The sequence below is a fragment of the Larimichthys crocea genome, unplaced genomic scaffold (genome assembly GCF_000972845.2).
Source record: "Larimichthys crocea isolate SSNF unplaced genomic scaffold, L_crocea_2.0 scaffold83, whole genome shotgun sequence".
NCBI lineage: Eukaryota > Metazoa > Chordata > Actinopteri > Sciaenidae > Larimichthys > Larimichthys crocea.
The window spans coordinates 1,426,969-1,446,976 of NW_020860930.1; the positions used below are offsets into that span (position 1 = coordinate 1,426,969).

The 20,008-nt window shown below is 47.6% G+C and overlaps 3 protein-coding genes across 10 annotated transcripts in view; all 3 read left to right on the plus strand.

Moving 5' to 3' along the window:
• LOC104938345 (zinc finger protein OZF) overlaps positions 1 to 3,016 on the plus strand; it is a 10,858-nt gene extending 7,842 nt beyond the window's left edge. Inside the window, exons 2-5 of one of the 3 annotated variants that reach the window (XM_027277093.1) lie at positions 948 to 1,107; positions 1,204 to 1,262; positions 1,340 to 1,427; positions 1,541 to 3,016. In XM_027277093.1, the coding sequence (XP_027132894.1) occupies positions 948 to 1,107; positions 1,204 to 1,262; positions 1,340 to 1,427; positions 1,541 to 2,556 (1,323 nt within the window). In that variant the 3' untranslated portion in view covers positions 2,557 to 3,016. The remainder of the gene's footprint in view (positions 1 to 947; positions 1,108 to 1,203; positions 1,263 to 1,339; positions 1,428 to 1,540) is intronic. The other 2 variants (XM_027277094.1, XM_027277095.1) reach the window with 2 other exon arrangements.
• A 561-nt stretch (positions 3,017 to 3,577) lies between these two features.
• LOC104938344 (TBC1 domain family member 12-like) lies at positions 3,578 to 9,489 on the plus strand. 5 transcript variants are annotated; one of them, XM_019259810.2, is made up of 15 exons: positions 3,578 to 4,287; positions 4,421 to 4,523; positions 5,496 to 5,543; positions 6,580 to 6,707; positions 6,803 to 6,885; positions 6,951 to 7,068; positions 7,156 to 7,262; positions 7,343 to 7,411; positions 7,480 to 7,568; positions 7,641 to 7,712; positions 7,816 to 7,944; positions 8,052 to 8,161; positions 8,377 to 8,534; positions 9,043 to 9,146; positions 9,242 to 9,489. In XM_019259810.2, exons 1-15 carry the CDS (start codon positions 3,602 to 3,604, stop codon positions 9,266 to 9,268), a joined length of 2,031 nt encoding a protein of 676 aa, XP_019115355.2. In that variant the 5' UTR covers positions 3,578 to 3,601; the 3' UTR covers positions 9,269 to 9,489. The 5 variants fall into 5 exon arrangements, with proteins under 5 accessions (XP_019115355.2, XP_027132890.1, XP_027132891.1 ...); XM_027277089.1 differs by having other exon boundaries at positions 5,499 to 5,543; XM_027277090.1 differs by having other exon boundaries at positions 4,424 to 4,523.
• Positions 9,490 to 10,745: 1,256 nt separating this feature from the next.
• Positions 10,746 to 19,958, plus strand: noc3l (NOC3-like DNA replication regulator). 2 transcript variants are annotated; one of them, XM_027277112.1, is made up of 21 exons: positions 10,746 to 10,924; positions 12,842 to 13,046; positions 13,203 to 13,326; positions 13,428 to 13,582; positions 13,663 to 13,731; positions 13,817 to 13,947; positions 14,042 to 14,203; positions 15,008 to 15,101; positions 15,216 to 15,391; positions 15,530 to 15,658; positions 15,739 to 15,870; positions 16,272 to 16,352; positions 16,440 to 16,540; positions 16,628 to 16,700; positions 16,777 to 16,840; positions 17,328 to 17,399; positions 18,482 to 18,663; positions 18,886 to 19,014; positions 19,298 to 19,395; positions 19,563 to 19,647; positions 19,730 to 19,955. In XM_027277112.1, the coding sequence occupies exons 1-21, from the start codon at positions 10,916 to 10,918 to the stop codon at positions 19,823 to 19,825; spliced, it is 2,367 nt and encodes a 788-aa protein (XP_027132913.1). In that variant the 5' UTR covers positions 10,746 to 10,915; the 3' UTR covers positions 19,826 to 19,955. The 2 variants fall into 2 exon arrangements, with proteins under 2 accessions (XP_027132913.1, XP_019115353.1); XM_019259808.2 differs by having other exon boundaries at positions 10,747 to 10,924; positions 19,759 to 19,958.
• The last annotated feature ends 50 nt before the right edge of the window (positions 19,959 to 20,008 follow it).

The window sequence follows — 20,008 nt, forward strand, 5'->3', positions numbered from 1 at the left end:
TTTGAATGGGACCTTTGTGTTTTAGTGCATCAGATGTATCAGCCACATCTGTAAATATTTATGGGTTTGTTTTATGCACACAAGAAACCCTGCAGCTTACATTGTTCTAGCTGTCAGTGGACTTATTCATTCAGCAAAGATAAAAAATGTGCATTCATTTCAAGCCAGACTTTATCTGTCTCTCTCTTTCTCTCTGTCAGGTATTCTAATGGGTATCTATGAATAATATTTTGCAGGTCTCCTCCCGCAGCTCATTGGCGTTGCCCCGGAGAAAGCTATCAAACTCACGGCAAGTGATTTCAATGTGTAGCCTAGAGTGTTCAAAAAAGTTGATTCACTGTGAATGGAAAACATGCACAGAGCGTAGAGGAAACACACTCTTCACAATCAAGATGTGACTGCAACCACAACTTAACATTAATGCCCTGCTATCAAGATTGGGATTGTGTCTCATCTGCCTTTTTTTATCTTCATGTCTTTTTCCAGATGAATGATTTTGTCAGAGACAAGTTCACAGGACAAGATGGCACCATCCCTCTGCCTGCAGAGATTCTGGCTGGTGGATGTGTAAGCATTACTTTAGAGATCTGTGAAATTCAGTCTGTAGATGAACTCAGAAACAAGTGAAGGAACAGCTGAAAGATACGAAATATAGTATCTGTTTAAAATACACAGTTGCCAATATCGATATATATATATATACACACACATACACACACACACACATACAGAGGTCACACTAACATTAAAATAACGTTCAGATGACGTCACAGGAACATTTGTTAACGTTATCTGAACGTTATTATCGTGTTATTCTCCCCCCCTCTGTTTACAGGGGGGACCACCAGGTGTTATTACTGCCTCCTGATTGGTCGAAGAACCTGACGAACAGTTCACACTGTCAGCAGTGTGTGTGTGTGTTTGACCTCTGACCTCTGACCCGACAGGTGCTGTTCGCCTCTGTCATGGAGACTCTGGGTAACGAGGCTCTGGGGAAGATCCTGAACATCGTGGATGAAGCTCGGTTGCTCGGGGAGCCAGAGTCTGGGAAGGGCGGGAAGAGACCGCAGACGAGCGTCCTCAACGTCCTCAACGACGCACGAGTCGGTATGTACGCAGGCCACGCCCCCGACAGTCAAACACACCAATCAGGACAGAGACCACACATGATGTCATACTAACATGAAGTGTGATCTGTCACAGAGGTCGAACACTCGTACGGAGTCCGACTCGAGGGCTCCGACTCGCACGGATCGTCTCAGGTAAGACGCTCCTCACCTGTCCGTGTATGATGCGTTCACTGACCTGACTGTGATGTCTGTACGTTGTGTCGCCAAAGCAGCCGGGAGGAAGCGACAACCCCTTCATCCTTGCGGTGACCGTGAAAGACGAGCATGGCAACATCGACATCGGAGCCATCGCTGAGAGTGAGTACCTGATCAACACCTCAGTCCATCTAATGGTCCTGACCTTCACTGTTTAAACCTGTCTGTCTGTCTGTCTGTCTGTCTGTCTGTCTGTCTGTCCATCCTTCCTCCAGGAGCTCAAGTTGAAGCCACCCAGCCGGTGACCTCTGACCTGCAACAGGAAGTGTCTAGCACACAGGAGTTCGTTCTGCAGGGCGTGGCGTGGAAATACTTGATGTGCACCACGTGCGGTAAATCCTTCACGTCTCAGAGCAACCTGAAGTCTCATCATCGCATCCACACGGGCGAGAAGCCGTTCACCTGCAGCGTCTGTGGCCGAGCGTTCCGTCAGCGGCAGAGTCTGCAGAGTCACATGAGGACGCACACTGGCGAGCGGCCATACGAGTGTCCGCAGTGCGGCAAGTGTTTCTCCAAACAGACGCAGCTGAAGACGCATTCCATCATCCACACCGGAGAGAAGCCATACGGCTGCGACGTGTGCGGCCGCCGCTTCAACCTGCTGCAGAACCTGCACCGCCACGCACACACCCACACCGGCAAGAAAATCTTTGTCTGCGGCGTCTGTGGTAAAGGCTTCACCCGCGCCGTCACGCTCAAAACACACGAGCTCATCCACACCGGACAGAAACCCTTCAAGTGCGAGCAGTGCCCCAAAACCTTCCGACATGCCAACAACCTGAAGAACCACCTGAGGATCCACAGCGGTGTGCGGCCATTCAGCTGCGACCTCTGTGGGAAGAGCTTCCGTCAGTCGGTGAACCTGAAGATCCACCAGAGGATCCACACCGGCGAGCGTCCGTTCAGCTGCGAGGAGTGCGGCAAGACGTTCAGCCAGCAGAGCAGCCTGATCTCGCACCGCCGCACGCACTCCAACGAGCGCCCGTTTGCCTGCAGCTCCTGTGACAAGAAGTTCAACAACGCCAACAGCCTGAAGCTGCACCTGCGGATCCACACCGGAGAGAAGCCGTACACCTGCGAGGTCTGCGGCAAGACCTTCAGCCAGGGCAGCCACCTGAGGACGCACAAGAGACACGTCCACGCCGGCGGCAAGCAGTACATCTGTGACCGGTGCGGGAAGAGATACTCGGACCAACGAAACCTGAAGCTGCATAAGTGCGGCTACGCCTGATTGGACCACGCTGCCGTGTGACCACGCTGCCGTCTGATTGGATGAAATAAAGACTGGAATGTTTTTAATTGATGTTTGATCAATACTTGAATCTTTGCAGGTCAGACAGGAAGTCGACCTGTGTTAACCAATCAGAGCTGATAGATGTTGAAGTGGGCGGGGCTTCAGTTCAGATAGTCTTGCAGTCAGTTTAAACACTACAGTACCCATGAATCTCTGTGTCTGTTGCCAGGGAGACGACTTCCTCAGGAGAGTCCACAGGTGAGCGCACCCTCAGGCAACAGACTGTGGAGCTCTCTGATTGGATGATTCCTGCAGCAAAGCTCTCTGGGAGTTGTAAACCTTTTGTTTACATGGAGCTGACAAGCTCCTCCCACTGACATACTGTGTTCTGATTGGTCAAGCCATGAATTTGTCTGTTTATATAAACTTTGATGCTTTTTTATAATTTAATACATTTTTAATTTGTTAGCAAAATAAAATAAAAATTCTGTAGACGACGTCTGACGAGTTTATAAAATAAAATACATGTTTAAATAAAATGTTTTTATCAATAAATATAAAATATACAAACACAATGAAACACCTGATTTATTTATATCAATATTAAAAGCTTCTTCATCTTTACAATAAATTACATATGACGTCAGTGGGACGTAACCTTATCTACGTCACCGAAAGTCTCAACATGGCGCCTCTCCACCATGAGTTCACCTGTCACCGCGTAGGATGAGAGCGGAGAGACAACCGGAGAGCGGCCGGACCGAGCGTCACTCTGCCGGCCTGAGGGCCCCGTTTCCCGGTATGACTCTCCGGAGGACTCCGCTGTCCGTTCACCGAGGAGGAGGAGCCGCATCCCGGTTTGTTTGTGCCGAGCACCGCTGAAGATCCAGAGAGGTGAGTACCGACAAGTTACTGACAACAAGACAGGAAACCAGCGTGTTTCCCTTCAAAATAAAACCTGTAATCTCACCAGACAACCAGACCTTCAAAGTAAAACTACCTGTGTGTTTCCAGGTAGCTTCACGTTGGATCTCAGCGTGAAATGGAAACAAGTGATGATGAGTCATTGGTGACCTCGCCATGTCGCCATTGTCACCTCTCCTCCACTGTTGATGTCATCACCCAGGGTCAAACCTGCCCAGGTGGCGAGGTCACATGTTCAGGAGATGGCGAGGAGGTGGCGTCCAGAGCTCAGTCACACTGTGTGGATCACACTACCTGCACACTCTGCTGCGGGTCACATGATGGTACACACGGACCAATCAGACGATCTGATGAGGATCAGGGGGCAGAGCTTTGTCTAAGAGATGATGTCATCCTGACAGACAGGATCAGTCCAAATATGGACATGGAGGGGTCAAAGGTTAACCGCTGTCACCAACAGGAAGGTGGTGGTCACTGCGGGGGCAGGGCTACTGGAGGCACTGACCTCTACCTGGATGAGCCGTTCTCTCAGGTGACCTCAGACTCAGACACACAGGAAGGAGATCTGACCTCTGACCCCCCGGTCTTCTCTGATGATGACGCCTTCACAGAGCTGCTACAGCTGGGCGAGCTGAACCATCCTGCTCCCGCCTCCGCCACCACCACCACCACCGCCACTCCCTCCAGGAACACGTACGAGTGTGGACGCAGGCAGAGTGCTCCGGGTCAGCTGGTCCAGGATGACGGAGGTCCAGAGTCTGAGCTGCAGTCCAGGAGGCCGGGCATCATCGAGTACTTCAGCAGGTGAGTCAGACATGAGGCCAAGCAATGCTTAATAATTAATACTCGATCAATGCTCATCAATACTTATCAGTACTTAAACAGAACGCTGTGTGTGTGTGTGTGTGTGTGTGTGTGTGTGTGTGTGTGCGTGCAGCAGGAAGCAGCGGTCCATCAGTCAAAGTGTTCCTGGCTGGAAACTCTTTGGTAAAGTTCCTCCAAAGCAGAGTCCATCCAAACAGGCCCGGATCATACAGCAGGTACTGAAACATTGAAACAACGATCAGAGAACGTTCCAGGAACTGAACCTGTGTCAGTGAACTGTAGTTCAAGACCTCCGAGTTAAACTGGACGTTACAGATATAAACTGGACGTTACAGAGTTAAACTGGGACGTTATAGAGTTAAACTGGACGTTACAGATATAAACTGGACGTTACAGATATAAACTGGACGTTACAGATATAAATTGGACGTTACAGATATAAATTGGACGTTACAGAGTTAAACTGGGACGTTACAGAGTTAAACTGGACGTTACAGATATAAACTGGACGTTACAGATATAAACTGGACGTTACAGAGTTAAACTGGGACACTACAGAGTTAAACTGGGATGTTACAGTTAGAAACTGGACATTACAGATATAAAACTGGGGCATTACAGAGTTAAACTGGGACGTTACAGAGTTAAACTGGGACGTTACAGATATAAACTGGACGTTACAGAGTTAAACTGGACATTACAGATATAAACTGGGACTGTTACAGACTTAAACTGGACATTACAGAGTTAAACTGGGACGTTACAGAGTTAAACTGGACGTTACAGAGTTAAACTGGACGTTACAGAGTTAAACTGGACGTTACAGATATAAACTGGACGTTACAGATTTAAACTGAGGCGTTACAGAGTTAAACTGGACGTTACAGATATAAACTGAAGCGTTACAGAGTTAAACTGGACATTACAGAGTTAAACTGAATATTACAGATATAAACTGGACGTTACAGAGTTAAACTGGACGTTACAGAGTTAAACTGGACGTTACAGATATAAACTGGACGTTACAGATATAAACTGAGGCGTTACAGAGTTAAACTGGACATTACAGAGTTAAACTGAATGTTACAGATATAAACTGGACGTTACAGATTTAAACTGAGGCGTTACAGATATAAACTGGTCTCAGGTCAGTGATCTGTGAGGTAACTCTACCTTGTTTCCTTCAGCAGAGCGCTGAGATTAGTCAGAGCTCTCTATCCTCTCCAGACTTCCAGGTAAGTACTCTTTACTGCCCGTCCTCATCAGTCTTCATCAGTCTTCATCAGTCCTTATCAGTCCTCATCAGTCCTCATCAGTCTTCATCAGTCTTTATCAGTCCTCATCAGTCCTCATCAGTCCTTATCAGTCCTTATCAATCCTCATCAGTTTTCATCAGTCTTCATCAGTCTTCATCAGTCTTTATCAGTCCTCATCAGTCCTCATCAGTCCTCATCAGTCTTTATCAGTCTTTATCAGTCCTTATCAGTCCTCACCAGTCCTCATCAGTCCTCATCAGTCTTTATCAGTCCTCATCAGTCTTCATCAGTCTTTATCAGTCCTCATCAGTCTTTATCAGTCTTTATCAGTCCTCATCAGTCTTCATCAGTCTTCATCAGTCCTCATCAGTCTTTATCAGTCTTTATCAGTCCTCATCAGTCCTCATCAGTCTTAATCAGTCCTCATCAGTCTTTATCAGTCTTTATCAGTCCTCATCAGTCCTTATCAGTCCTCATCAGTCTTTATCAGTCTTTATCAGTCCTCATCAGTCCTCATCAGTCCTCAACAGTCTTCATCAGTCTTTATCAGTCCTCATCAGTCCTCATCAGTCTATATCAGTCCTCATCAGTCCTCATCAGTCCTCATCAGTCTTTATCAGTCCTCATCAGTCTTTATCAGTCCTCATCAGTCCTCATCAGTCTTCATCAGTCTTTATCAGTCCTCATCAGTCCGCATCAGTCCTCATCAGTCCTCATCAGTCTTTATCAGTCTTTATCAGTCCTCATCAGTCTTTATCAGTCCTCATCAGTCCTCATTAGTCTTCCTCAGTCTTTATCAGTCTTTATCAGTCCTCATCAGTCCTCATCAGTCTTCATCAGTCTTTATCATTTGTCCAGACAAACAATCCTGTTCCGGTCTGACCAGGTTCGGGTCTGAGAAGGAGAATCAGATTATGGTTCTATGGACCGACACTCATCCCGTCCATCCATCACCTCAGTCTCTGTCTGTCTCCAGCCGTTGTCATAGCGACTGAGTCTTGTGATGTCATTTCAGGAGTTCGAGGCGCGGCAGGTTTCCGGTCGCAACTCTCCTACCCATCATGCAGCGGGGCAGCAGAGCAGGAGAAAGGTGGAGTTTGAGCCGCTCTCGACCACGGGACTGATCCTGGAGGACCGACCACCGTACGGCTATTTCCTGTCTGTCTGTTCAGTCACTTCCCGTGTGTCAGCTGAGCGTCTCAGGCGGCCATTTTGTATCCTGTCTTGTCTGTGTGCAGGAATCTTCCCGCCAAGTCGGCCGAGGAGACGCAGAGACACCGACAGCAGTACAAGGAGATGGTGGCCGGAGCCAAGAGGAGAGGTGTGTTTGATTTTATCCGCTGCACCTCCCACACGGGTGAAGTTTAACTTCTGTTTGTGTGTCAGAGCTGAAGGAGGCTCAGAGGAAGCAGCAGCAGCTGAAGGAGCGTGTGAGACAGGAGGAGGAGATCGCCAACGCCATGCTGGTCTGGAACCAGAACATCCTGCCCCAGTGGGACACCATGTACGACCAAGAGTGATGTCAGAGCGTGTGTGATGATGTCAGAGCGTGTGTGATGATGTCAGAGCGTGTGTGATGATGGTGTTTCAGGAGGTCGAGCCGCCGTGCTCAGGATCTGTGGTGGGTGGGTTTACCGCCGAGCGTTCGAGGACGAGTTTGGAGCCACGCCATCGGGAACGAGCTGAACATCACAGCAGGTGTGGCGGCGTGGGGACGTTTGATTTGTTTGACGTTTCCTATTTCTCGCCTTCACCTTCGTCCTCCTCCTCTTCCTCAGAGCTATACGACATCTTCCTGTGCAGAGCGAAGGAGAAGTGGGGGAGCGTCGGCACCGCACAGACAGCCGGTAAGAACCAGTTCAAACTGAGTCGGAGTCCGACAGTTCTGATCTCACCTACACACATTTACCTGTAGACGGGGCGTCGGCGGACGGAGAGTCCAGTCTGGATCTAATCACACGGGACGTGTCCAGAACTTTCCCCTCCCTCTGTGTCTTCCAGAAGGTCAGTGACATCATGACCTGCAGACTGTTCAACTGCAGGAACAGGAAGTTAATACATGCTTTTATTTTGTAGGGTGGTCCTTACCATGACCTGCTGAAAAGCATTCTGGGAGCTTACACCTGCTACAGACCTGATGTGGGATATGTGAGTCTGTCTCACTCTCTGTGCATGTCTCACTCTCTGTCTGTCTTTCTCTCTGCATGTCTCACTCTGTCTCACTCTGTCTCTCTGTCTGTCTCTCGTCCAGGTGCAGGGCATGTCCTCCATGGCAGCCATGTTGATCCTGAACATGGACGAGGTCGAGGCCTTCGTTACTTTCTCCAACCTAATGAACCGACCGTGTCAGCTGGCTTTCTGCAGAGGGGACCACCAGCTGGTACGTACGAGGACCTGAACCAGAACCATCACATGTACAAGCTTAACACAACCTGTCCTGCCTGTCTGCCTGCCTGTCTGCCTGCCTGTCTGTCTGTCTGTCTGTAGATGTTCAGGTATTTCAGGGCCTTTCAGGTGTTCTTTGAAGAGACACTTCCTCGTCTCTTCGCTCACTTCCAGTCTTCAGGTCTCACTCCAGACCTCTACCTCATGGACTGGTGAGTCTTACTGCAGACCACAAAGAAAGTCAGAGTCCACCAGAGTCCAGGGTCAAACTGCTAGCCTACCTCAGCACAGATGCTCTGGGCGTGAAGCTCAGGTGTCGTTGTGCTGTCCGTCCAAACTTTTCAGTTTCTGATCAAACAGGAAGTGATGAAACGATGATGTAAATAATCAAATGACGTCAGTTCCCTCTGCTAACCCCGCCCCTCAGGATCCTGTCTCTCTACACGAAGCCCCTCCCCCTGGACGTGGCGTGCAGAGTTTGGGACGTCTTCTTCCGTGACGGGGAGGAGTTCCTGTTCAGGACCGCTCTCGGCATCCTGAGGCTGCACCAGGACGTTCTGCTGCACATGGACCTCATCAGCATCGGTGAGACACCTACCTCAGTGACCTCACTGTCACAGTGGCCAATCAGCTTTCACAGGCACGAAACACCTGCAGACAACTTGTTACTTGACTTGGACCATGTCAGGTGACACAAGACTGATCTATCTCATCTCGGACTGGACTCGTCTCGGGTGACGTGGACTCGTCTAAGGTGACGTGGACTCGTCTAAGGTGACGTGGACTTGTCTAAGGTCATGTAGACACATCTTAGGTGACCTGGACTCGTCTCGGGTGACCTGGATTCGTCTCAGGTGACGTGAACTTGTCACAGGTGACCTGGACTCGTCTCGGGTGATGTGGACATGTCTTAGGTGACCTGGACTCATCTCAGTTTGTTAAAGTTTGAGACGTCTGTCGAGTCACCTGTGACTGGAACTCAACCGGTCTGAGGCAACCTGGTCTGGATCATCCTCCCTCAGTATACATGAATCAGTAGATCAGGTGGAGGTTCTGTTACTGACCTGGTTCTGTTCTGTCGGTCCACCTGCAGCTCAGTTCCTGTCCCGCCTCCCTGATGAGGAGCTGCTCTCTGATAGGCTGTTCTCCTGCATCTCGGCGTCGGTCATGCTAAGCGGGAACAGGAAGTGGAGTCAGGTGAGTCAGCTGACAGATATGGAAAATAAAAGCATGAGAGAACGTTCAGAGAACGTTCAGTGAACATTCAGGTAACCTTTGTTTCTGTCTCTCAGGTTCTGTTGGAGCAGACCGGCTGCTGATCCACAGTCTGTTCTCTGGTTTTGGTTCTTCATGTTTTAGACTTCAGGTCAACCTGAGTTTCATCATGTGGATCCAAACTAACCAGAACCTGTGTGGACTGAACCGGACCTCACTGTTATGTTGGTTCTGGACGGGAAAGTTCAGACTTGACTTCTTGTTTAAACCGGATCAGATCAGAACTTTAAATCCTAAAATAAATTAAACAGGTTTGAATTTTAAACTGTGCCTTTTCACAGAGTGACACTTCCTGTTACCTCAAACTTTGGGTCCGGTCCAATAGTCAGTTCTGTTCATGAAGCTTCCTCACTGAAGTGTCAGCGTGTCCGTCATGATGAGGCTGTCTGATCCTCTAACTGTGAAGGAGCTTCAGTGCTTCCTTCTTCATCTCCTTCAGCAGAGGACACACGGAGCATCCTTTAGGAAAGGAAAGGAGGAGACCTGTTGTGTTGTTGCCTGTGTTCTCTGCGTTCACACACAGAGTCCAAACTGTTTGGAACTGTGCCATCCAGCGTCCTGCAGATCCTCATGAAGTTCCCGTTGCTGATTCCTCAGAGATCTTTGCCATAACTTGCTAATATGTTTGTGTGTGAGTGGACAGGAGGGTGAGCGAGCATAGCAGCTAACAAACACTTCATCTGCTTCTGTGACAGCTGGACAATATTCATTATTACTGACACTCTGACTGATGATGACGTCACAGTTTGACATTTCCTGCAGCAAACAACACGGTCAGAGCGCGGGGAGGATCCAGGAAGGATCTCAGAGGAGCGTTTTGTAGTCCATCTTCTGGACTTTGTAGTTTTACCACAGATCACGTCAACAACATTCACCGTCGCTTCATGACGTAGAGTGAGAGCAGTCGACTCCTAACTCCTCATCTCCTCTCCTTCACATCTGTCCTCATCTCCTCTCCTTCACATCTGTCCTCATCTCCTCTCCTTCACATCTGTCCTCATCTCCTCTCCTTCACATCTGTCCTCATCTCCTCTCCTTCACATCTGTCCTCATCTCCTCTCCTTCACATCTGTCCTCATCTCCTCTCCTTCACATCTGTCCTCATCTCCTCTCCTTCACATCTGTCCTCATCTCCTCTCCTTCACATCTGTCCTCATCTCCTCTCCTTCACATCTGTCCTCATCGCCTCTCCTTCACATCTGTCCTCATCTCCTCTCCTTCACATCTGTCCTCATCTCCTCTCCTTCACATCAGTCCTCATCACCTCGTGACATGTCCCATTGAGGTCAAAGGTTAAAAAGGACTTAGGAGCTCATTTTGTTGACTATTGGACCCTGAATAAACTTCTTCTTTGTTGGTGTGAATATTTAAAATAAACCTTTGTGGCGTTGTTGTTGTACAGTTTTAATGACGTCACAGACTCTTCTCTATTCAATTATACCGGAACATGGCTATGATGTTTATGACGTCATATGTCGGTGTGGGTTTGTTTCGTGTCCTCTGACCTCCCGCCGCCGGGGGCGCTGTGCTGTGTTCAGTCCGGGTTAGTGTTTCCGGGTCTCTGTTCGGATCAACACGCGTGTGAAAGAAGTTCTCCACCAAAACACCGACTCTCGTCAACACGCACGCCGAGGAAGGTTCACCACAGCTCGGCCTGAATCTGCGCAGACAGACGGAGACTTTGTGCCGCCATGGGTCCGGTGAGTCACAGAGGGACGCCGGGAAATGAAGTTAAACATGAGAACTCATGTTCTCCTCATGTTCTAATGTTCTCTCTATGTTCTCCTCATGTTCTCTCTATGTTCTCTCTATGTTCTCCTCATGTTCTCTCTATGTTCTCCTCATGTTCTCTCTATGTTCTCCCCATGTTCTCTCTGATCTCCCCATGTTCTCTCTATGTTCTCTCTATGTTCTCTCTATGTTCTCCTAATGTTCTCTCTATGTTCTCCTCATGTTCTCCTAATGTTCTCTCTATGTTCTCCTCATGTTCTCCTCATGTTCTCTCTATGTTCTCTCTATGTTCTCCCCATGTTCTCCTAATGTTCTATCCATGTTCTCCTAATGTTCTCTCTGTTTTCCTAATGTTCTCTCCATGTTCTAATGTTCTCTCTATGTTCTCCTAATGTTCTCTCTATGTTCTCCTCATGTTCTCTATGTGTTCTCCTCATGTTCTCTCTATGTTCTCCTAATGTTCTCTCCATGTTCAATGTTCTCTCTATGTTCTCCTAATGTTCTCTATGTTCTCCTCATGTTCTCTCTATGTTCTCCTCATGTTCTCTCCATGTTCTAATGTTCTCTCTATGTTCTCCTCATGTTCTCTCTATGTTCTCCTCATGTTCTCTCTGTTTTCCTAATGTTCTCTCTATGTTCTCCTAATGTTCTCTCCATGTTCTAATGTTCTCTCTATGTTCTCCTAATGTTCTCTCTATGTTCTCCTCATGTTCTCTCCATGTTCTAATGTTCTCCTCATGTTCTCTCTATGTTCTCCTCATGTTCTCCTAATGTTCTATCCATGTTCTCCTAATGTTCTCTCTGTTTTCCTAATGTTCTCTCCATGTTCTAATGTTCTCTCTATGTTCTCCTAATGTTCTCTCTATGTTCTCCTCATGTTCTCTCTGTGTTCTCCTCATGTTCTCTCTGTGTTCTCCTCATGTTCTCTCTATGTTCTCCTAATGTTCTCTCCATGTTCTAATGTTCTCTCCATGTTCTAATGTTCTCTCTATGTTCTCCTCATGTTCTCTCCATGTTCTAATGTTCTCTCTATGTTCTAATGTTCTCTCTATGTTCTCCTCATGTTCTCTCTGTGTTCTCCTCATGTTCTCTCTGTGTTCTCCTCATGTTCTCTCTATGTTCTCCTAATGTTCTCTCCATGTTCTAATGTTCTCTCCATGTTCTAATGTTCTCTCTATGTTCTCCTCATGTTCTCTCCATGTTCTAATGTTCTCTCTATGTTCTAATGTTCTCTCTATGTTCTCCTCATGTTCTCTCTGTGTTCTCCTCATGTTCTCTCTGTGTTCTCCTCATGTTCTCTCTATGTTCTCCTAATGTTCTCTCCATGTTCTAATGTTCTCTCCATGTTCTAATGTTCTCTCTATGTTCTCCTCATGTTCTCTCCATGTTCTAATGTTCTCTCTATGTTCTAATGTTCTCTCTATGTTCTCCTCATGTTCTCTCTGTGTTCTCCTCATGTTCTCTCTGTGTTCTCCTAATGTTCTCTCTATGTTCTCCTCATGTTCTCTCCATGTTCTAATGTTCTCTCTATGTTCTAATGTTCTCTCTATGTTCTCCTCATGTTCTCTCTGTGTTCTCCTCATGTTCTCTCTATGTTCTCCTAATGTTCTCTCCATGTTCTAATGTTCTCTCTGTGTTCTCCTCATTTTCTCTCTGTGTTCTCCTCATGTTCTCTCTGTGTTCTCCTCATGTTCTCCTCATGTTCTCTATAAATGTGTGATGTATGAGAACCTGATGAGTTAGTAACATAAGAAGAGCATTATGGGAAATATAGTCCAATCAAAAATATTAAAAAACATTTTACTGACACTTTCAAAATAAAAGTCAAACTGAACCTTTTTTGGAGATCTAAGGACAAACTCTTGTTTACTTCCTGTTTCCTCCAGCCACGGTCGAAGAAGCGGCGCCCGACGTTCCGGCGTCTGTTGAAGACGAGCGGCGTGAAGCTGGAGAACAAACTGAAGAACCGTCAGCTGAAGCAGCAGAACGTCGCCAAGAAGCAGCGCAAAGAGCAGAAGAAGTTGAGGCAGGCAGTGAAGGACGCCGCCATCAGGACGCCACGCCCACTGGAGACATACAGGAAGAGACCTGGTGAGAAAACCAGGCTGCTGATTGGCTGTTGAGATCAGACGTCGTTCAGGCGATGTGATTGGACAGACCGATGAGCTCATGATGTTATCTTTAACATGTCCTCCCATCATGCACTGCTCACCTGTCCTCCTCCCATCATGCATTGTGTCCCGACAGAGGAGGAGGAGGACGAGGAGTTCCTGGAGAGTCTGCCGACGGACATGATGGAGGAGGACGACCTGCGGCAGATGACCGCCATGGCTCGACACGCCTCCTTCATCACCAGAGACCTGTCGTCATGGTAACTCCAACTCAGTCACACCCTGCGATGATGTTGTTGTTGTAACTGAAGCTTTGAGACGTGACTGAGGAGTGTTTGTTTCATGTGGCGGGGTGTCTCAGTGGGCCGGTGCACGGCGGTAAGAAGCGGAGCTCCGAGGTGGTGCGGAGCTACGAGAAGGTTCCACGGAAGATGGCGAGGACGGAGGAGAAGGAAGTGATCCACCTGCTGCCAATCAAAGACAAGACGGGCGTCATCCCGCAGAGCATGGAGAGAGGTATGAGTCTCCGTCCAGTCTCCGTCCAGTCTCCGTCCGGTCTCAGTAAGATGCATGACTCGTTGTCTGTCTGTTCGTAGTGGTCAAAACGCAGCTGGAGGAAGAGGAGGAGGAAGACTCCGCCGAGGAGCCGGACGAGTTTGAAAACGGTATGGTGACCTTTGACCCTGTGACATCACAGTTTGTGTGACATCACAGTTTGTGTGTCGTCATGTGATGTGTCCTCCTGAGCAGAGGGGGCGCTGCAGAGCGGTGCTGTGCTGACAGCAGAGCAGAGAGAGCAGCTCAGAGTTCACACGATGAACGAGAAGAGACAACGCATCGCCAGCCTGGGATCAGCCATCGTGTCCGACCCGTACAGCAACGTAAGGACGAAGGCTGACCTGACACCACACACACCTGGCAGAGGTGATACTGTTCTAACAGTGTGTGTGTGTGTGTGTGTGTGTGTGCGTGCAGATAAAGCGTGTGAAGGAGCTGCGTGGCATGCTGATGGAGTCCGACGCGAGTGTGGCGGTGACGGTCAGGAAGCTGGTGATGGTGTCACTGATGGAGATCTTTAAAGACATCGCCCCCTCCTACAGGATACGACCACTGACCGCCGCAGAGAAGGCCGCCAAGGTAACGACACGTGTTCGTCTGTCTGTATCTGTCTGTCTATGTCTGTCTGTATCTGTCTGTCTGTCTGTCTGTCTGTATCTGTCTGTCTATATCTGTCTGTATCTGTCTGTCTGTCTATATCTGTCTGTATCTGTCTGTCTATGTCTGTATCTGTCTGTATCTGTCTGTCTGTAACTGTCTATAACTGTCTGTATCTGTCTGTCTGTCTGTCTGTATCTGTCTGTCTGTAACTGTCTGTCTGTAACTGTCTGTAACTGTCTGTATCTGTCTGTAAGTGTCTGTCTGTAACTGTCTGTCTGTCTGTCTGTCTGTAACTGTCTGTAACTGTCTGTAACTGTCTGTAACTGTCTGTAACTGTCTGTCTGTAACTGTCCGTCTGTCTGTCTGTATCTGTCTGTATCTGTCTGTATCTGTCTGTATCTGTCTGTAACTGTCTGTCTGTAACTGTCCGTCTGTCTGTCTGTCTGTCTGTCTATAACTGTCTGTCTGTCTGTCTGTCTATAACTGTCTGTCTGTAACTGTCCGTCTGTCTGTCTGTCTGTCTATAACTGTCTGTCTGTAACTGTCCGTCTGTCTGTCTATAACTGTCTGTCTGTCTGTCTATAACTGTCTGTCTGTCCGTCTGTCTGTCTATAACTGTCTGTCTGTAACTGTCTGTCTGTAACTGTCTGTCTGTCTGTCTATAACTGTCAGTCTGTCTGTCTGTCTGTCTGTCTGTCTATAACTGTCTGTCTGTATCTGTCTGTATCTGTCTGTATCTGTCTGTAACTGTCTGTCTGTCTGTAACTGTCTGTCTGTCTGCAGGTGAAGAAGGAGACCCAGCAGCTCAGAGAGTTTGAAGAAGGTTTGATCAGTCAGTACAAGTTCTACCTGGAGGACCTGGAGCAGACTATCAAAGGTACACACACCCAAACTCACACTCTTCTCTCACACACAAACACACTCTCACAAACACACTCTCACAAACACACTCTCACACGCACACACTCTGTCACACTCACACTCTGTGCAGACTGGAAGCAGAAGAAGAAGAAGCGCAGTCAGTCGGTGGGTTTCCAGTCGTACCGTGGCCTCGCTGAAGTGGCCGTGCGTTGTCTGTGTGAGCTGCTGCTCGCTCTGCCACACTTCAACTTCCACAACAACGTCATCGTCGCCCTCGTGCCGCTGATGAACGACCCCGCCAAGAAGGTGAGACTGTTACTCTGTACGCAACTCAGGTAACTGTGTGATGCATTCAGGTGACAGGTATGTGTTGTGATGCGTTCAGGTGTCTGTGTTACAGGTGTCAGGTATGTGTTGTGATGCATTCAGGTGTCTGTGTTACAGGTGTCAGGTATGTGTTGTGATGCGTTCAGGAAGCTCTTCCAGCAGGATAAAATGGGCGGGGCTTCATTGGCGACCGTGCGAGTCATCTCCGGCCTCGTCAAGAGCCTCAACTACAACGTCCGACCTGAGGTAACAAATCAAACGCACTCTGACCTCACACACAGTGATTGATGTCAGCTGTGATGTCACGTACTGACCCCGCCCCTCAGGTGCTGAGGACCCTGCTCAGTCTGAGGATCAAAGAGGTGGAGGTGAAGAAGGACCTGGAGGACTCAGCACCAAAGAAGAAGTTCATGAACAACAAAGAGAAGAAGAAGAATCTGTCGAGGATGCAGAGGAAGGTAAACGCTGTGATGTGATGATGTCATGTGATGTGATGTGATGTCATGATGTGATGTCATGATGTCATGTGATGTCATGATGTGATGTGATGCTGTCGTGATGTGATGTGATGCTGTCGTGATGTCATGTGATGCTGTCGTGATGTCATGTGATGCTGTCATGATGTGATGTGATGCTGTCGTGATGTGATGCTGTCGTGATGTGATGCTGTCGTGATGTCATGTGATGCTGTCGTGATGTCATGTGATGCTGTCGTGATGTCATGTGATGCTGTCATGATGACATGTGATGTGATGCTGTCATGATGACATGTGATGTGATGCTGTCATGTGATGCTGTCGTGATGTCATGTGATGCTGTCATGATGTCATGTGATGTGATGCTGTCATGTCATGTACAGTGGAAGAAGGCGGAGGAGAAGCTGGATAAAGAGTTGTTGGAGGCCGAAGCTTCAGAGAGCAAAGAGAAAAAACTCAAAGTGGTGAGTCGACAAAAAAGAGACAAAACATGACTCCATGCCATGAGTCAGCAGATTAACTGAACTCTTCCTCCTCTTCCTCCTCCTCAGCACACAGAGACTCTGAACATCGTCTTCCTCGTTTACTTCAGGATCTTAAAGAAAGCTCAGAAATCTGAGCTTCTTCCTGCAGTGCTCGAGGGGCTGGCCAAGTGAGAGACACACACACACACACACACACACACACACACACACTGTGGCTGTGATGTTGTGCTGACTTTGATGTCACTTCCTGTCAGTTTCGCTCACCTGATTAACCTGGAGTTCTTTGACGACCTGCTCAACGTTCTGCAGAGCCTCATCCAATCAGGAGTGAGTATTCACCTCGACCCTGCCTACCTGTTTACCTGGCTTTACACAAACTGATCGAGTCATGTGATCTCTGCAGGATCTGACCAATCGGGAGAGTCTGCACTGTATCCAGACGGTCTTTACCATCCTATCAGGACAAGGTGTGTGTGTGTGTGTGTGTGTGTGTGTGTGTGTGTGTGTGTGTGGCGAGTACGGTCGAGACCTGCTCTGCATGGAAAGTGTCATGAGGTCAAGTCAACTTTATTATCTGCTGCCATATGTACAGGACATATTGAGGATTGAAATTGTTTCCCTCTTATCCCAGGTGCAAACAGCAATAAACATGAAAATATTAGTAAAAGATTTTAAAATATAAAAAAATGTATACAAGCTGAAAGACATCCAAGAAAAGACAGTGGCAAATCTGGAAGATATAAATAGTACAAATATGGCAAATGTGGTGGTATGAACAGAATGAACAGTATAAAGAGAAACAATAGTCTAACAGTAGCAGTATGGCAATATAGACAGAATTTACATAAGCAGTGAGATCTATCAAAAATAAAATATGTATACAATAAGATAACTTTTGTTATGATATTGTGCTATATAAATAACATTGAATTGAAGTTACTCCGTTTGTATCAGGTGACGTTCTGAACATCGACCCACTCAACTTTTATTCTCAACTCTACAAAATGCTGCCGAGGCTGCACGCAGGTCAGAAACTCTCCTGTCACTCTACAGTCGCTTTACAGTCACTCTACTGTCGCTTTACACTCTCCTGTCACTCTACTGTCGCTTTACACTCTACTGTCACTCTACAGTCGCTTTACAGTCACTCTACAGTCGCTTTACAGTCACTCTGTCGCTTTACAGTCACTCTACTGTCGCTTTACACTCTCCTGTCACACTACAGTCGCTTTACAGTCACTCTACTGTCGCTTTACACTCTACTGTCACTCTACAGTCACTCTACTGTCGCTCTACAGTCGCTTTACACTCTACTGTCACTCTACAGTCGCTTTACAGTCACTCTACTGTCGCTTTACAGTCACTCTACTGTCGCTTTACAGTCGCTTTACAGTCACTCTACTGTCGCTTTACACTACTGTCACTCTACTGTCACTCTACCGTCACTTTACAGTCACTCTACTGTTACTTTACAGTCACTCTACTGTCGCTTTACACTCTACTGTCACTTTACAGTCGCTTTACAGTCACTCTACTGTCGCTTTACAGTCACTCTACTGTTGCTTTACAGTAGCTTTACAGTCACTCTACTGTCGCTTTCAGTCACTCTACCGTCACTTTACAGTCACTCTACTGTTACTTTACAGTCACTCTACTGTTACTTTACAGTCACTCTACTGTCACTCTACTGTCGCTTTCAGTCACTCTACCGTCACTTTACACTCACTCTACCGCCACTTTACAGTCACTCTACTGTTACTTTACAGTCACTCTACTGTCGCTTTACACTCTACTGTCACTCTACAGTCGCTTTCAGTCACTCTACTGTCGCTTTCAGTGACTCTACCGTCACTTTACAGTCACTACTGTCACTCTACTGGCACTTATCTTTACAGTCACTCTACAGTCGCTCTACTTTCACTCTATTGTCACTCCACAATCATTTTACTGTCACTCTACAGTCACTACAGTCACTCAACTGTCACACTACTGGCAATCCACTGTTACTCCACAGTCACTCCGCAGTCACTCGACTGTCATTCTACTCTTTAGCATGAAGAATCCAACTTTAATGATGACATTGATCACATGACTGCTTTCTGTTTCAGGGATGCACAATGATGACATTCTCATCGTGTTACGGTGCCTGGACGCCATGTTGACCCGCCGTAAGAAGCAGGTGACCCTGCAGAGGGCGATGGCGTTCGTCAAACGACTGAGCACGCTCAGTCTGCACGTGTTGCCCAACGCCACTGTGGGACTCCTTGCCGCCAACAGATCCACAATGCATGTGAGTGTTTGTGCTGGCAAACTTAGCAACATGCTAACACACTTAGCCACATGCTGACACACATAGCCATGTGGCAGCAACATAACTATATGCTAACATGTAGTTAGCCACATGCTAAAACACTTTGTATGGTGCTGACCTGCCCATAGTGGCAGGTGAGGTGTTCATGGCAACAAACACAAGTAAACCACTTTGTGTGTTGGGTTTCTGTGTGTGTGTCAGGCGTTCCCTAAGTGTGACTTCCTGTTGGATAACGAGGTTCAGGGCAGCGGCTTCTACCTGCCAGAGTTAGACGAACCTGAACACTGCAACGCTCAGAACACGGCATTATGGGAACTACACACTCTACAGGTACGAGTACACGCTCTACACGTACTTCGTGCTCTACACTTACCAGTACACGCTCTACATGCCCTACATGCTCTACACGTACTACACGCTCTACATGTACCGGTACACACTCTACATGCCCTACATGCTCTACACGTACCAATACACGCTCTACACATACCAATACACACTCTACACACTCTACATGTACCAGTACATGCTCTATGAGTACCAGGACTTTTATGAGTACAAGTAATTGTGTGTGTGTGTGTGTGTGTGTGTGTGTGTGTGTGTGTGTCCACAGAGACATTACCACCCGGTCGTACGGTGCTTGGCAGTCCACCTCTGTCTGGGTGCGCCCAGTGAAGGATCGGCGGCGCTCAACGTGGACCTGAGCCGCAGGTACGAACACATGGACGCTCCAGTCAGAGTGCTCCGGTTGTACCCGTGTCCGACCTCACTTCCTGTCTGTCCTGTGGATTCTTAAACACGTCATGTGATGCTGAAACTTCAGGAGCCTTTGTTTTGATTTGGGGTCGTCTCTGTCTGTGTGTCCACTTCCTGTCCAGGTCTCCGGCAGAGCTCTTTAACGTGTACAGCGTCAAAAACATGACCTTTAACCCCCCTGTCGCTCTGCCCGGAACCAAGAAGAAGGTACACAAACCAAACGCACCTTCAGTGTCTTTAATGTTGAACTCATTAATTATTCTTTAATTATTCTAATTTGTCAATAAAGTTGTTTTTTTTTTCTTTCTCATGTTTCAGGATCGTTTTGTGGGCGGAGCCATGCTGCTCGATATGGAGCTGCAGAGACGAGCAGAGAGCGCCATGACCGCCATCGGGGAGGCGGAGCTTGACTTTAACACAACACACACAAAGACACACTGACACTCTCACATTCTGTAAAAATATTGTAGCCTTCAAAATAAAAGCGTAAACATCATGTGGAGGCGTGACGAGAATCAGATGGTTTTGTTTTTTTTATTCTGAAAGTTTAACTTTCTGTTGAATTAAA